This window comes from Pan troglodytes, chromosome 8 (assembly GCF_028858775.2).
Source record: "Pan troglodytes isolate AG18354 chromosome 8, NHGRI_mPanTro3-v2.0_pri, whole genome shotgun sequence".
Taxonomy (NCBI): domain Eukaryota; kingdom Metazoa; phylum Chordata; class Mammalia; order Primates; family Hominidae; genus Pan; species Pan troglodytes.
The window spans coordinates 134,226,569-134,244,565 of record NC_072406.2 but is presented as its reverse complement, the minus strand read 5'-3'; the positions used below and the strand labels follow the sequence as shown (position 1 = coordinate 134,244,565).

General features: G+C 48.7%; 1 protein-coding gene across 20 annotated transcripts in view; it reads right to left on the bottom strand.

The window, feature by feature from the left end:
- TACC2 (transforming acidic coiled-coil containing protein 2) overlaps nucleotides 1-17,997 on the bottom strand; it is a 258,017-nt gene that overhangs the window by 118,734 nt on the left and 121,286 nt on the right. For all 20 annotated transcript variants that reach the window (XR_010147040.1, XM_063782189.1, XM_054660567.2 and 17 more), the window contains one exon: nucleotides 1,240-1,365. Coding sequence is in view for 17 of the 20 variants with exons in the window: in XM_063782189.1 (XP_063638259.1) it covers nucleotides 1,240-1,365 (126 nt within the window). In the remaining 3 variants the exon portion in view is untranslated. The remainder of the gene's footprint in view (nucleotides 1-1,239; nucleotides 1,366-17,997) is intronic.

Sequence of the window (17,997 nt, the reverse complement as noted above, 5' to 3'; positions counted from 1 at the left end):
GGTCAGCACGGGCCAGCCCCCAGGTCCCTGTCCCCCCCTCATCTGGTTCAAGTCACCACCATTCCTCCAGGGCCTGCCCAATGCCATCTTGGGTACTGCGGTTCCAGAGATTACAGGTGACCAGTTCCTCCCTCAAGGAGTTCCCAGTCTAGTAAAGGAGATGGAATTAGATACGGGTCATTTACAAGGATCTGTGGAGGGCAGTGACATAGGGGCACAACGGGCGACTGCAGGAATTCAGATGCAGGCTTCTCTCAGCTTGGGGAGAAGGCTTCTGGGAGGAAGGGTCACTGGGCCATGAGTTCCAGGAGGGAAGGGACAGCATCTGCCTATTCACCATGGCTTCCCCAGCACTGTGCAATATTGGGCAAAAAGCAGATGCTTCACTGATATAAACAGAAATTAAAATGTGTGCACGTGTGTATTCACAGACACACACACAGACATATGTGTGTGTATAGACATGTAGACATACACGTGTACATGTGTGTATGGAGAGACATGTGGAGGCATACATGTCCATGTGTGCCTATATATGCATATATGGGCATCTGAGCTGACTCTGAGCTGATTCTGGGAAAGCCCGGGTTAAATGCCAAGTTTGCAGGCAGAGGGAGCAGTGAAGCCTGAATCCAGGCCAAGCACAGTGTAGACGGAGAACCGTGATCAGTGTGGGCTTGCTGGGGTGTGAAGAGCAAAAAGAAGGGAGGCTGGTGGGGCGTGACACGGCAGAAGGGCAGGGGCGGGGACCCCAGGCCCCTGGCTCCCCTGCCATGTGCTGCTGACCCTCCTCTTCTCTGACCACCATCAAAAAATGAAAGAAAATGAGCAGTGAATCCAGCTCTGTCCCAGGAGAGCAGAAGGCAGCTAACTCAACCGTTCCCTGAAAAAGGGGAAGTAGCACGTTCTCTCTACTGGAGGGTTTCTGTTTCAAATAGGGACCCCTGAAGGCCACAGAGGAAAAAAGTCTGTAAAATGCCCCTTGTATGTCTTGGGGGCCGGGACAGGGGAAACGGTCTTCCTGGTATCTCAGATCATTCCTAAGGTCACAAGAAGAGGCCCCAACTCTGGCACACACCTTTTCAGGACAGGTGTGCACACCCTGTGTGTGTGTGCAGAGGGGGTGAAACTGCAGGAGAAAAGAGAGGAGGGGAGGGGAAGGGAGGGGAGCGGGGGAAGGCAGCCTCAAGGATTGGGCCCTGAGGTCTCATCACCAGCTCCAGGGCCCCCACGTCGTACCTCTGGGCTATCAGATCCGTAGAGACCTGGCCAACAACATCACCGTGGTAGGAAGAGGCAGCTAAAGATGGGCTTTCCAGGTCTGCAGGGGCAGCGGGCTGGATGACATCATCTGCCACAGGTGAACTGGGGAGAGAAAAGGGAAAGAACCTAAACTCAGAAACATTCCTACAAGTTTTTGTTTTTTGTTTTGAGACGGAGTTTCGCTTTTCTTGTCCAGGCTGGAGGGCAATGGCGCTATCTCCGCTCACTGCAACCTCTGTCTCCCGGGTACAGGCAATTCTCCTCCCTTGGCCTCCTGAGTAGCTGCGATTACAGGCGCCCCGCCACCACAGCCAGCTAATTTTTTTGTATTTTTAGTAGAGATCGGGTTTCACCATGTTGGCCAGGCAGGTCACAAACCCCTGACTTCAGGTGATCTGCATGCCTCGGCCTCCCAAAGTGTGGGGATTACAGGCGTGAGCCGCCGTGCCTGGCCTCCTACAAGTTTTCAATGTGTTTTAACAGCACATTTCTATCTGGATCCTGAGCAGGGCCTCAGTTTCCCTTTCTATGAGGGATGAGTTTGGTGCTGCTCAAAGCAGGGTCTGTCACCAGTCTATGCCAAGATGAGTACAGAAACCTCAAGTAAGTGTTTAGAAACCTTTGTAGACATTTTTTTCTATTTTTTTTTTTTTGGTTTTTTTTTACTGTCTCACTCTGTCACCCAGGCTGGAGTACAGTGACGTGATCTCGGCTCATTGTAACCTCCGCCTCACAGGTTCAAGCAATACTCGTACCTTAGCCACCCAAGTGGCTGGAATTATAGGCACCCACCACCACGCCTGGCTAATTTTTGCATTTCTAGTAGAGTTGGGGTTTCATCATGTTGGCCAGGCTGGTCTCGAACTCCTGGGTTCAAGTGATCTGCCCGCCTTGGCCTCCCAAAGTGCCGGGATTACAGGCGTGAGCCACCGCGCCTGGCCCCTTTGTAGCAATTTGATAGACTACATTCATGTCTGTTAAATCTAATAATAAAAGGACAGGTTCAACATCCCACCACACACAGGACAGTCCCCAAGACAAAGGACTATGTGGCCCAGAACATCAACAGTGCCAAGGTTGAGAAACCCCGGCCTTGAGTTTTATTTCATTTTTCTAGTAATTCATTTAATTATATTTTTTAAAGTTTAGATCTATGATGAGTTAGAAATTTAAAAACAACCCTGGTCCTTTATGGACTGAAAGAGTCTGCAACCTCCAAGCACAGGGTGGCTCGGGAAGCTAGAAGAGGCTCAGTCCTTGGACACCCATCGTCTTGTAGTCAGTTACCCTATTATTTCATCGGGGAGGTCCCTGAGTGACTTTCTGATGAACTCCGCTCTGTAGCCATAAGTAGCAGGACCATTCTTTCCACTCCTTGATCAGATCCTTACTGAAAACCAATTCTCTGCTATGAACAAGAGAGCAGCGGTCCCTGCCTTCATGGGACATCTCATGGGACAGCTTCAGGCAAGAGTCAGATTTTTTTTTTTTTTTTTTGAGAAAGCGTCTCCCTCTGTGGCCCAGACTGAAATGCAGTGGCTCCATGACGGCTCACTGTAACCTCAACTTCCCAGGCTCAAGCAATCCTCCCACTTCAGCCTCCCCAAATGCTGGGATTATAGGCGTGGGCCACGTTGCCCAGCCCAGACATTTTTAAAAAATGTTTATTTATTTAGTAACAACTGCAGTAACTGCTAAGAAGGAAGGTGCAGATGGTCATGAGAACACAAACTGAGAACTCTTGGCCCACAATGGGGGTTGTGGAAAACTCTGTGGTGTGGTGAGCATGCTGAGGCCAGCTCAGTAACAACAAATGTTTCCTGATGGTTACTACGTATACGTGCCAGGAACTGTTCTAAGTGCGTACAGATAGCACTGTATTTGATCCTCACAACAACCTTTATGAGGGGGATACTATTATTAAACACACTTTACAGATGTAAAGACTAAGGCACAGAGAGGCTGCGCAGCTTGTCGAAGGTTGAACAGCAGGTAAGTGGCAGAACCAGGATACAAACCCAAGCCTGACCCCAGGAGTCATGCTCTTAATCTCCACACTTGGCTTTGTCCCACAGGTGGAAGAGGAAGGAAGAGGGGCTGGGCACGGTGGCTTATGCCTATAATCCCAACACTTTGGGGAGGCTGAGGCTGGAGGATCAGTTGAAGCCAGGAGTTGAAGACCCGCCTGGGAAACATAGGGTGACCCTGTCTCTAGAAAAAATTTTAAAGCTTAAGAAAGGAAGAGTATACCCTGACCCTCAGCCCTACCCCCCATTCAGGGAGCCACGTATTTAAAAACCCTGAATCAGGAAGGAGCTTGGTATTCTAGAGGACCTGCAAAAAGTCACTGCAACTAGAGTATAGATGAAGAAGGGGGAGTCTGGCTGGGCACAGTGGCTCACACCTGTAATCTCAGCACTTTGGGAGGCCAAGGTGGGCAGATCACTTGAGGTCAGGAGTTCAAGACCAGCCTGGCCAACATGGTGAAAACCTGTCTCTACTAAAAATACAAAAATTAGCTGTGCATGGTAGTGTGTGCCTGTAATCCCAGCCACACGAGGCTGAGGCACAAGAATCACTTGAACCTGGGAGGCAGAGATTGCAGTGAGCTGAGATTGCGCCACTGCACTCCAGCCTGGGTGACAGAGGGAGACTCCGTATTGATCCTAGGCAGAAGAATCAGCCTGAAGCTTCAACCCAATGTTCAGCCACAAAGTGCCTTTGGCATTGACAGTGCGGAGGTCCAGGGTGAATTTCCCAAAACTATCCTCTCAATACGATTGGACTAGCACATGTGTGCACGCACACTACTGCTTATTCTCCATTCTCCATGTTCCCACCCACCATTCCAGTTCCCCCAGAACAAGATCCTGAAGCCCTGTGACCACATCCAAGGAATCAGAGAAAGAGATCACTGCAAAGAGAAATGGAAGAAGCAGTGAGCCCAGAAGAGGGAGGATGGCAGGAGCTCCAGCTGGGTGTCTTGGTGAATCACAATGTGTAGAATCCTAAACTACAGGCAAACTACAGGGGCACTTTCCAAAATCATAAAATCTGAGTGGAAAAACAGAGCTCCAAAGTTCTGGCAACACACATTGAAAACCATAAAAGACTTCGTTTCCTTTGACACAGCCATGGTTCTTCCAAGAATTCATTTTAAGGAGATAATTAAGGGCATGGGCAAATATGCTGATCACAACTGGAATCACGATAGCAAAAAATCTGGAAACAACCAAAATGCCCAACAGTAGAGGACAGTTCATCAAATTAAGGCACAACCACAGGATGGGCTCATTTGCGGCTGTTCAAAAAATAAGGTAGGCTGGGCGCAGTAGCTCATGCCCGTAATCCCAGCACCTTGGGAGGCCGAGGCAGGTGGATCACCTGAGGTCAAGAGTTCGAGACCAGCCTGGCCAACATGGTGAAACCCCGTCTCTACTAAAAATGCAAAAAATTAGCCAGGTGTGGTAGTGGGCACCTGAGGCAGGAGAATCGCTTGAACCCAGGAGTTGGAGATTGCAGTGAGCAGAGATCGTGCCATTGCACTCCAGCCTGGGTGACAAGAGCAAAACTCCATCTCAAATAATAATAATAATAATAATAATTAAAATAAGATAGATCTTCATGTATCTAGATGTAAACATGTCCATTATTAATTGAACATAGGTTGAAAAAACTTAGCAGCATGATCCACATTTTATGTGTATCAATGATATACATGGGTATGTGTGTCTATACAGTCCATGTATAGACATACACACACGAGCACGTGACAGAGAGAGAGAGACAGCGCAAGCATAATAGCCTGAACAATGAAGCAATTTGGACAAGTATTGCCAAGGTGTTAACGGTAATTCTCTTTCGGTGGTGAAATCATTTGTGTTTTTTCTTAATGAAATTTATATCTACTTTCTAGTTCTATGCTGAACACATACTACTTTTATAAGTAAAATAAATTAGAAACCATATGTAAGAAGTTATTTTAAGTGCCAGGGAACAACTTCCATGTATAACTCAGTGAAAGCTTTCAGAGATGGAGACAATCAGAAAGCCACTGTCTTTTCCCCACTTCTGTACTCATATTTTCCACTGGGAGGACCTAGGCTTGTCCGCCTCATTCCAGGGCGGGAACGCGGCCAGGCTTCGTCCATTAGGCACCACTGGAAAATGAGGTCCCAGCAAAGAAGATCTGGAATAAAAGATATCTGCCCACATATTCTACGTGATGGCATTTTCACCTAAACTCTTTGGAATGGAATTATTTTTCAAATCATAAACACTTCCCTGACTTTTTTGAGACAGAGGATCTTGAACATAATTAAATACTTGCTCAATGACACTCAGCCGTCCTCGGCAACTATGACATAAGTGAGTGACATTAGTGCTGTGGCACCAAATGTAACCACCGTATGTGAAGTTGAGGGGACTGGATTCCAGTCCAGGCCCACCATGGGATCTAAGCCAGGGGACTTCTCTGAGGTTTAGCCTTTCTGTCTGGAAAAGTGAAAGCGCCAGACGACTCGATCACCGAGAACTCTGACTCAGCCTTGTCCCTCGCTCTCAGGCCGTCAGCTGTCACTTCTACTTACCCACTCACCTGCCTCCCCCTGCCACCTTCTGCCTTGCAGTTCTCTGCTTCTAACAGGCTACAGGCTAAGAAACATGGCTGAGAGTGTCAGAACGTGCATAAATCAAGAGTCAACAGGCTCTGAATAAAGATCTACAAACCTTCCGTACCAAATCATTATCTTATAATTTAAAAATAAACACATATGTGTATAGACGCATATATATTAGGCTCAACCATATGAAACTGCTACAAAGAAATAAACTGTCAAATTGACTTTGTGCTGTCAGCTCCGGGCCCTTTCTGACTTTGTAACGATCTGAATATTTTCCAGGTGGCTAAGGATGGGAGAGAGCTAATTTCTGGGGAAATGGGGGGATTTTTCTAAAACAGCTCTTCTCAGAACAACTGTAAGAGGCTATAAATGGCTTCTAAGTTCTGCTGGTGGTGGTTCTGGGACTAGAGTGACTGAAATATTTTTCAGAGGAAAAAAAAAATCTGTCAGATTTCAACCACCAGCTGCTGCCACCAGCTGCTGGGGCCAGCCCACTATAAATTTAGTCAGGCCAGCAAAGGGTTGATTTGCCACTGGAATGTCAGGGAGGGAAGCCTGTACTATCAACAAGTGCTTCTGCAAAGGGCCATGAGTCACCCCTTTCAGAGACTGGTGGAATGGACTCTGTCCAAAGAGGAAGACGCTCAGGTTCCGGCCTTAAAAGCCCACATCTTCAGTTCTGTACATAGGATCCATGCCACAGGAAGAGCCCCAAGGCGGGCACCGGGATGGATTCCATGGGGATCACACACTCCAGGGGTGACAGGCTCATCGAGCCCGAGGAGCTGAAAGTCCAAAGCAAGGAGAACTGTGAAGGGTGGTGTCTTCATTGGCTCAGGCTGCTACAACAGAATCTCATAGATGGGGTGGCTTATGAACAACAGAGATGTATTGCTCACAGTTCTGGAGGCTGGGAAGTCCAAGATCAAGGCACCAGCAGGTTCAGTGTCTCATGAGGACCCCTTCCTAGTTCACAGACAGGTCCTTCTCACTGCATCTTCACGTGGCAGAAGAGGCAAGGCAGTGCTGTGGGGCCTCTTTTTATAAGGGCACTAATCCCATTCACAAAGGCTCCGCCCTTATGGCCTAATCACCTCCCGAAGGCCCCACCTCCTCATACCATCACCTTAGGGGTTAGGATTTCAACACAGGAATTTCGGGGCTGAGAGGGATACAAACATTCAGAGCATAGCAGGTGACACCAGAAGAACAAACTGCCACAGAAACCCAGGATTCTACAGGCTGGGATGATCCAGGCAGGTCCTGAGAGGAGAATAGCTGAATCAAGCAAAGTGCTTCAATAGGCCGATGTGTGCAAAGGGCTTTCCAGATGAAAAAAAAAAAGCTTCTCCCTCCCTCTCTCCAGGATGGTTCTGTCAGAAAGCCTTCTGTTCCCTTCCCCTTGTTATTTATTACAAAGAATAGTATCCAGTATCAAGGATAATAGGAGCCAGGTTCTCACAATCAGAGAGGAGCTTGCATATACAGAAGGTGGTTGGACTCCAAAGATCCCTCAGGGCAGGGCTGCAATCAGAGGAATCAGACAAATCCAGAACTAGTTGTGGAGGGCTGTGTACACACATGCATGTGTACATACATGTACCTACTTCCCAGCTTTCTCCTTGGGGGAGTCGTGTCAAAGGACATAAGAACCACCTAAAAGGGGCTGCCACTGACAAATCTGGGACTATTTGAACATCAAACACACACACACACACACACACACACACAGTTCTGGATTATAACACATGGAATAGAAGTAATAATCTATGAGTCCATTTAGATCTAAATAAAGTCATGAACAAATGGGGAAGAAGGGAAAGCCCCCCCTTACAATACAATGCCAGCTAGTTAGTCCCGTAGGACAGAAAACTGCCATGGAAGAAACCTTAATGGTGGCACTCAATTCAAGGAAGAGCCATCAAAGGATGCCAAGGCAGGCGGGGGGAGTGTGAAGAAGGAAAGGCTAGGCCAGGCATGGTGGCTCACGCCTGTAATCCCAGGACTTTGGGAGGCTGAGGCGGGTGGATCACGAGGTCAGGAGATCGAGATCATCCTGGCCAACATGGTGAAACCCCGTCTCTACTAAAAATACAAAAAATTAGTTGGGTGCGGTGGCGTGCACCTGTAGTCCCAGCTACTCGGGAGGCTGAGGCAGGAGAATCGCTTGAACCTGGGAGGCAGAAGTTGCAGTGAACTGAGATTGCACCACTGCACTCCAGCCTGGACAGCAGAGCCAGACTCCCTCTCAAAAAAAAAAAAAAGGAAGGATATTGTGTAGCCTTTGAGTATCTTCCCACCAAATGCTGACTGATTACAAAGGTGAAAATGATGACTTTACAGCCAATAAACCTGGTAGGCACCAATCTGGCCATCCTCTGTGGCAAAACGTTCCATGCTCTGTGCCCTGGGGTGGCAGAGCTTCACTTCTGTGGAATCCCTGCCCAAAGCAGACACCCAGGGTCTAGCCATGAAGAAACTAGGTGACACAGATTGAGGGACTTCTTCCAGCGTGAAGGAGCTGTACTCATAAAGGTCATGGGCCGAGCATGGTGGCTCATGCCTGTAATCCCAGCATTTGGGAGGCTGAAGCAGGAGGATCCCTTGGGTCCAGGAGTTCAAGACCAGCCTGAGCAACATAGCAAAACCCAATCTCTACTAAAAAAAATACAAGAAATTATCTGGGCATGGTGGCATACACCTGAAGTCTCAGCTACTTAGGAGGCTGAGGTGGGAGGATCACCTGAGCCCAGGAGTTCAAGGCTGCAGTGAGCTGTGACTGAGCCACTGCACTCCAGCCTGAGCAACAAAAGTGAGACCCTGTCTCAAAAAAACTCAAAAAGTCATAAAAGACAGGGAGAGACTGAGGAATTACTCCAGATGGAAGGAGAGTCTGGGGGCATGACATAGAGCATGGCACATGCTTTTTGACTGGATTCTGGATCAGATGGAAAAAGGTACACTGCTGGTGAATTTGAGCAGGTTCTGAAGACTGGGTGGCGATTTCCCAGCTGCAGGGCTGCGCTGGCATCGTGCTGGAGAGTGTTTGCAAGAAAGGCACACTGGGGGGCTGGGAGGGGGTGGGGGTTGTTTTTGTTTTGCTGGAGGGTGGCAACTTCATGTCTGAAACTTGCTCTCAAATGATTCAGAAAAAGTAGCAATGATGGATATATATGTACATATACATTTATATTACTCATATAGAGAGAGGATGAACGTCACAGCACATGTGATAAGATGTCAATGACTGTGGAATCTGGGAAAGGGAACACGGAAGTTTTTTCTAGTATTCTTACAACTTTTCTGTAAATCAGGAATTGTACTCAGGACAAACAAATAAGAACTTCTTGGGCAAAGGCGTGCAGGCAAACAGCCACTCCCCAGCACGCATGGAGCTCCGTTTGGGTCTGGAGGACACGGCGTGATGTGCCAGCCACTTCGGCAGCATCAGGCAGCTGGGGGGACATCTAGCTGGACACCTGGGGCTGGGGCCAGTGTGACAGGGGCCCCGGAACCTCAGACGCTCAGGCCATGAGCCTGTTGTCCTGGGGCGATGGGGAACATGAGAGATTTAAACGCAGGCCAGTGACAGAATATTCAGAAGATAATGCCTGTGCCACAGTGGAGATTAATTGGAGGGGGCAAGAAATGCAGGCAGTGGAGCCCAAGTGAGAGCTTTGGAACAGTTCAGGTGCCAGGTGATGCAGGACACACTGGGACCACTGCAGAGGAGGTGGAGTTAGTCGTTCCAGAGGCTTCATGACATCTACCTGACACTAGGTGCGGAGGGAAGGGACGTGAAGAACAAAGATGATTTGGGTTTTGAACATCTAATGGTTGGAAGGCTATGTTATTAACTGCATGCCTTGCACATAAAACCTTAGACCTCCGGTATTATTACTGATTTATGTTTAATAAAGATTAAAGAGGCCAGGCGCAGTGGCTCATGACTATAATCGCAGCACTTTGGGAGGCCGTGGCGGGCGGATCACGAGGCCAGGAGTTCGAGACCAGCCTGGCCAACATGGTGAAACCCCATCTCTACTAAAAATACAAAAATTAGCCAGGCATGGTGGCGCGTGCCTGTAATCCCAGCTACTCTGGAGGCTGAGGCAGGAGAATTGCTTAACCCTGGGAGGCGGAGGTTGCAGCGAGCCGAGATCGTGCCACTGCACTCCAGCCTGGGCAAGAAGAGTGAAACTCCGCCTCAAAAAAAAAAAAAAAAAATGACTCTACAGCAACCCAACTCAAGAACAGACTCCCTGGAAACTGTGCACCCCACTTCAGAACACCGGCATAGTTCTCAGCAACAGAGTGAAAGCTGAGCCCCAGGGGCTCACATCAGTTTTGAAAAGAGAAGCAAAGGCTGTCATAAGTCCGCAAAATGGAATCTTCCAAGATCTGCATTTTCATGGCCAGTTCTAGGCTGGGCATGACCGAACTGGCCAGTTAGAAGCCACAGCACAGGCACCACGACATGCGGAACACACAGGGCATCCTTTTCAGAGCCACCCTTGGCATTCCTCTGGGTGAGGGGCCCACAGACCCCAGCTGTGCTTTGAAAGGTGGGTTCCCCAGGTCCCTCGGGGTAAGCACGTTGTGCTTTTTAGTGATGATGAAAAACAACTCATCTCTTCTGGATCTGGAAAATGGGTGGACAAGTGTGGCCTGTGGCATCCCTGCAGGCCAGGCACGGAGTGGGGCCAGGTGAATAACAAGATTTCTAAGACCAGGCCAGGCGCAGTGGCTCACAGCTGTAATCCCAGCACTTTGGGAGGCCGAGGTGGGTGAATCACTTGAGCCCAGGAGTTCGAGACCAGCCTGGCCAATATCACAAAACCCTGTCTGTACTAAAAATACAAAAAAATTAGCCGGGTGTGTTGGCGTGCACCTGTGGTCCCAGCTACTCTGGAAGCTGAGGCATGAGAATCACTTGAACCTGGGAAGTAGGGGTTGCAGTGAGCTGAGATTGTGCCACTGCACTCCAGCCTGGGTGAGTGAAACTCTCTCAAAAAAACGATTTCCAAAACCAGAGAGGTCAACCTCTCTCAGCAGCAGAGGAGAAACTATGGCCCTGAGATTTGAGGGACTTCATCTATGTCGCAAGCATGCTGATTTTATTTGTGGTGATAAAATTTGAATATATATGAAATATTATAGCACATTTAAATAATTACAATAAAAGAATTAATGATAGCAGCAGTCATAAGGGCAGCTCACATTGTAAGCCTTCTTCCTGTTTGCCAGGTGTTGTGCGAAGGGCTCTGCACGCACTCACTCATGCAGCCCCTCCCCTTAAGAGGGCGAAGAACAGAGTCAGGACTGGGACCCGCGTCCAAGAGCGCAGGAGCCAGGAAATCCCACAGCATGCTCTGGGCCTGACTCAAGCTAAGGAACAAGAAGCTGTCTCCCACAGGACCCGGGGAAAGCAGCTTATCAAACGGACCCTGGAGCCCACGCAGGGAGAACAGAGATTTTCCACTCTCGGATGAGAAAGCCTAGCAATTTAAAGATTTAGCCTTCAGCTATTAAAAAAAAAAAAAAAGGAACTATTTTTAAAAAAATACTTAGTTACTTATATGTGTACGGTATCTTAGAGCTTTGTTAAATGCCACTTTTATGATTCCTCATCACTGCTATGAAGAAGGCAGACAAGTTATTTATTTATTTATTTATTTATTTATTTATTTATTTATTTTTTGAGACGGAGTTTCACTCTTGTCGCCCAGGCTGGAGTACAGTGGCACGATCTCGGCTCAGTGCAAGCTCCGCCTCCCGGGTTCACGCCATTCTCCTGCCTCTGCCTACCGAGTAGCTGGGACTATAGGTGCCCACCACCACGCCCGGCTAATTTTTTGTATTTTTAGTAGAGACGGAGTTTCACCGTGTTAGCCAGGATGGTCTCGATCTCCTGACCTCGTGATCCACCCGCCTCGGCCTCCCAGAGTGCTGGGATTACAGGCGTGAGCTACCGCGCCTGGCTAACAAGTTATTTTATAGAAGAGGAGAGGAGATCGAGACTCAAGGAATTAAGCGACTTGGCAAAGAGACCCATGGCGAGAACCCTGGCCCTGTCCTCGCCTGGAAACCCACGCTGCTGTCCCCCTCCCCCCCGGGTCTTTCCTCTAGTGGGCACGCCATAGCTCCTGTCCAGAGTTCAGCGGCACAGCCCCAGGGGAGGCATGGGAGGCAGCAGAGGCCTCTGGCAGGGCAGGAAGAGATGGCAGAGCCAGCAGGGGAATCATGACCACCAACAACAGGGCAGGGACCTCTACCTTCCCTGCTGAATTCTTAGCCCACAGCCAGCAATGCATTTACTGGAATGAATGAACCAAGGAAGAGGCCCAGGCCCAGAAGCCAATGAGGCTGATACAATGTGATGCTTTGCAGCCACGTCAAAGTGCACATTTGCCCGTTTCAATTATAAGTAGCGCTTGTCACATTTTGAAGCCAAATTTTTTAAAGTCCCAAACATTTTTTAGATACTCCTGTGATGCCTGGGAGCCTTCACGGATGAAGAAATAAAATGCCATTCCTCCTCCCCCTTGAGAGGTAGGATAGGGCAGGTGATAGGAGGCCAGAGCCCGGGGCCAGACTGCCCAAGCCTGACCCCACTCCAGCAATAAAGAGCTGTACAACCTTGAAAAAGATCCTCTCGGAGCCTCAGTATCCTCATCTGTCAAAGATGGCAATGACAGTCCTTCCTGGAGAGGGAGTGGAGAGGATGCCTTGTTACCAGTCATGCGAACGTTTCTGTAGCAAGGTGCCCAGCACACGCAAAGTGCTCCACAAATGCTGGCGTCATTAAGACAAACACTACAGGATGTTTCCCACACACGAAATACAGAACGTACTGTTTCAAAGTACACATGACCCTCCCTCCCGCCTCTCCCGCACATCCAGGTGTGAGTCTCAGGTGCACAGGCTGCTCCTTCAGGCACCCCAGGCTCTATGTGAATATCAACTGGGGTGTGGATTAAGAATGAATGCAGAGCCAGGTGTGGTGGTTCACGCCTGTAATCCCAGCACTTTGGGAGCCCAAGGAGGGCAAATCACCTGAGGTCAGGATTTTGGCCTGGCCAACAAGGCGAAACCCCCTCTGTACCAAAAAATGCAAAAATTAGCTGGGCGTGGTGGCACGCATCTATAATCCCAGCTACTCGGGAGGCTGAGACAGGAGAATCACTGAACCCGGGAGGCGGAGGTTGCAGTGAGCTGAGCTGAGATCGTGCGCACTCCAGCCTGGACGACAGAGCAGGACTCTGTCTCAAAAGAAAAAGAAAGAAAGAATGAATACAGGTGGCAACAAGTGAAGGGAATCAATGTTTATGAGCACCTAGCATGCGCCAGGCTCTATGCAGGCCCTTCATCACTGTGAGCGATGGGACAGCAGAAAGTCCCTCTCCCCAAGGCCGCACGAGGCTGAGCTCCATCCCAGCTGCTCTGACTCTCTCAACGAAGGACCCTACAGCCTCAGAGCAGCATCGACTCATGATGTGCGACGAAGAGGGAGTGGCATGCTGAGAGCCGAGTGGGTGCTGCCTCCCTAGGAAGAGGGTGTGCGCAACCAGCCAGGGCACCCGCGGTGGCTCTAACCACCAGGGGGTGGGGGCATAAGACCCTTCCCCTCCCAGGGCTGCGGGTGCCTCTTCCACCTAATGAGGGTTTCGACTATTCTCTCTAGGGTCCCCTCCAGCCCAAACAATTTTCTGATCTGAAACCCAGGGTCTCCTGGCTGAGAAAGGTCAGCTTGGAGGAGGCTGTGAGCAGTGCCCACGTTGGCCCAACCCCTAGGCCAGGCGGGGGAGCAGGGCAGCTTCTGGTTGGGAGTTAAGGACGGGAGGCAGGGGGTGACCTGCTGACTCACAGCTCCAGCTCCCCAGGAGACCTTACTGTGAGGACGGGCGAGTTGCAGGACGGAGGGGGAACCTTCTCCTCATACACAATTTAATCACCTCTTAAAATTGTACTACTGTTGTTTCCGCATCCTTTGGGATTAATGAGCCCAAGGACTGAATTTTACGGCAAGCTCAAAGGAGAGGAAATTACTCCGGGAGGACAAGGCAGGGAGCCGGCAGCCAATGTTCTTCCTTTTTTTCTTTTTCTTTTTTTTTTTTCTTTTGAGAAGGAGTCTCACTCTGTTGCCCAGGCCAGAGTACAGCAGCGCGATCTTGACTCACTGCAACCTCTACCTCCCGGGTTTAAGCAATTCTCCTGCGTCAGCCTCCCGAGTAGCTGAGATGATGGGTGCATACCACCACACCCAGTCCAGCTAATATTTATATTTTCAGTAGGAACAGGGTTTTGCCATGTTGGCCAGGCTGGTCTTGAACTCCTGACCTTTGGTGATCCACCCGTCTTGGCCTCCCAACATGCTGGGATTACAGGAGTGAGCCACGATACCCAGCCTGATGTTCTTCTCAAAAGATGACAAATAAACTCAGCCAGATGCTGGGAGAAGCTATACAGTCAGGTGAGTGAAAGTGTAGCTGTCCTGATCAAAACAGCACAAAGCCAGCTGAACGGACCAGCCCCTCTGGGATCAAGATCTCAGCTGAGGATGCCCAAAGCCAGTGCGCCAAATCCACAGGTGCGCTGACTCACCAGAACACTGGGCACAGAAATCACATGGAGGGTCCAGGGGCATAGGTGGGCAGGGGCAGCAAGTATAGTACAAAGAGCACAGACTCTGGACATAGATCTGAGCCTGAATCCAGCTCTGCCACTTACTCGCCATTTATAAGCCCTAGGCAAGTTCATTAACCTCTTTGAGCTTCAGTTTCTGAACCTGTAAAATGGAGATAAATGCATTACTTGAAAGACTGTTAAAAGAAATAAGAGCAAAAAGTATGTGTAGAAATAGAAAGTCTAATGGTGTTACCAGGGTCTGGGGAGAGAAGGGAAGAAGGGCAATTGTCGTTTGATGGGTACAGTGGCTCAGCTTGGCAAGATGAGTAAGTTCTGGAGATGTTCCACAATAATATGAATACACTTACCACCAAACTGTACACTTAAAACTGGTTTTGATGGTACATCTTATGTGGTTTGTTTAATCACAATTTAAAAAACATGTAAAGCACAGCATCCTCTCACTACAGGTCCTCAATACACAGTATGGGTTCATGGAAAATAGCACTAACAGAATGATATTAATAGCCCCTGCCACCAGATCTGTCTAGCTAACACTTAATTCAGGCCACAATCAACTTCCTCTCTAACTTTTTCAAGCTGAGAACAGGCCACTCAGCCCACAAACAACAAACTGAAGTCTCAACAAATGCCGCCAGTATTCTTATATAGATGAGGCAAAATTTTAGTTGGTGTTTAAAAAAATGTCACTCAGTCCTCAGGATCTTAGCAAAGTCACAGATTTTCCCTGATTCCAAAACCACACAAGCAGCAAAATTACCTCTATTTCCTCTCCCTGCAATGCAACCAGGTCTAGACCCTGAACAAAAAGCAAAGCCTTAGAGCCTATAGTTCAAGAGAGGAGACGATTCATTAACTGATTCAACAAGAACTGCCGAAAATCTGTTCTACCAAACACAATACAAGGTACTGAGGATGCAGAGAGCAATGACGCAGGGGTTGTTAGCCGTCAGAGAGAGACCTTGGCACACGGCTGACCACAAGACAACCTGGGAGTTCCAGAATGCAGAGTCCTGGGCCAGCTAAGTTGCTGGGATGAACCAGTTTCAGTCAACGTATGAAAGGTAACGTCCAGGCTGGGCACAGTGGCTCACACCTGTAATCCCAGCACTTTGGGAGGCCGAGGCGGCCGGATCGCCTGAGGTCAGGAGTTCAAGACCAGCCCAGCCAACATGGTGAAACTCCAACTCTACTAAAAATACAAAAATTAGCCGGGCGTGGTGGCACATGCCTGTAATCCCAGCTACTTGGGAGGCTGAAGCAGGAGAACAGTTTGAACCCGGGGAAGCAGGGGTTGCCGTGAGCTGAGATGGCACCACTGCACTCCAGCCTGGACAACAGAGTAAGACTCCGTCTCAAAAAAAAAGAAAAAGAGAAAAACAAAGGTAATGTTCAATCTTTTCCTGTTCTGTGTGAAGCAGGAAGCCAGAAAGTAGGAGCCACAGCAAGCCCAAGGGATGGAGGGAGGGGTGTCCTGGGTATAAAAGGAGGAAGAAAAAAGATCCTATTGATGGCCATATGGTCTAGCTGCTTACTGTCTCTTGTCAATTTAGAATGTGCCCCACTGGGGGAACAGTCATGATATGAAACCAACCACCCATGCCCTCAAGGAGCTTCAGTGCAAGGATGCTAGCCAGGAGCCTTCTATTCTAAATGATGCAGACACTAGAATAGCTCCTGGACCTCAGAGGACCAAGCGTGGACACAACCACAGAATGACAAGAATTAGCGGGACTGTAAATAACCTGAGATGAGCCAATGGGGCAGCTGCTTTCTCTTTCCATTTATTTCTCCCCAGGTCAGCAGACCTAACAAGAGCCCCATATTCGTGTGTTTGTACTTATTTTCTAGGCAAAATATAAATGAACAATTAAAAGGGAGGGTGGCAGCTGGGTGCGGTGGCTCACACCTGTAATCCCAGCATTTTGGGAGGCCGAGCTGGGCAGATAACTTGACAGCAGGAGTTCGAGACCAGCCTGGGAAACATGGCAAATCCCCGTCTCTACTAAAAATACAAAAAATTAGCCGGGCATGGTGGTGCACACCTGTAGTCCCAGCTGCTGTGGAGCTGAGGCAGGAGAATCACTTGAACCCAGGAGGCAGAGGTTGCAGTGGGCCGAGATCACGCCACTGCACTCCAGCCTGGTGACAGAGCGAGACTCTGTCTCAAAGAAAAAAAAAAAAAAAAAAAGATTTCTAAGACCAGAGAGGTTGACCTCTCCCAGGAGCAGAGGAGAAACTGCGGCCCTGAGATTTGAGGGACTTGATTTAATGTTGTGAGCATGCTGATTTTGCTGCTGGTGGCAAAATTTGAATATATATGAAATACTGTAACAAATTTAAATCATTACAATAAAAGTATTAATGATAATAGCAGTCATAAGGGCCACTCACATTGTGAGCACTTCTGTTTGCCAGGTGTTGTGTGAAGGGCTTTGCACTCACTCACTCATGCAGCAAGACTGTCTCAAAAAAAAAAAGAAAGAAAGGAGAGTGGCAAAGCAAGGCAGGATGAACAAAAAGGAAGCCGAGACAACCAGCTCATGGACGGCAGAGTCAATACACAGCTTCTAAATAAGGAAGAACTGCATTTCATAGTATGTCTCCAGGTTCGCATTTAAAAACAACACTAATGCACACAGGCTACAGCAGGTGTTAGGAAATCGAGCTCCCCTAAATCAGTACTTTTAATCATAACCAGATGAAAAATATGAACACCACTGACTTTCCATTTGCACAGCCCTTTACAGTTTGTTTATCAAGTATATTCATGTGCATGACTTCACTGGCCTCCCCAGCTTCGAGAGCCAGGTGGGCAGGGATAACCGGCCCCACCATCCACGAGAAGGAAGGTGACTCAGACAGTTCATAACATCACGACTTGCTCAAGGTCACACAGCTGGTAAGGGGTAGGGCAAGAATTCTAATATAGGATCTTTGTCTATAAATTCTGGGCTTTCTCAATACTGCCCTTCCCCAACCTAAGGAAAATAAGTCTTGGGGACTTTGATTTATCTCAATTAGCAGCCATGAATACACTTGCAAAGTGACAGACTGAAACTCTACAACACTGTGGATAGCGGACAGAGGGATGGGGACAGAGCTGACACTCAACACATCTGAAATGACACCTCCATTACAAAGGGTCGGCTGCTCTACATTCCCTGGAGAATTTCACTTGCTCCTCTGTTTTTCAGATGCATTGCTCTGCAAACTTTGGTTTCCCTGGGTCTTCCTTCTCAGGCCTCTCGTTTCTCCTGAATGATTTCATAATCCTCAAGATGTTCTGTCATCGCAGGGAGTTGATGTGAAAATGATTACTGGGGTTATGAACCAAGGACTACGACCTCAATAGGGGAGAGGCAGAAAAAAAACACAGCTAGCCACCAAAATGGATTTCACAGACCTTGGTCACAAGGGGATAAACGAGGGCACCCAGCCCTGCAGCCATCTCTATGCCCCT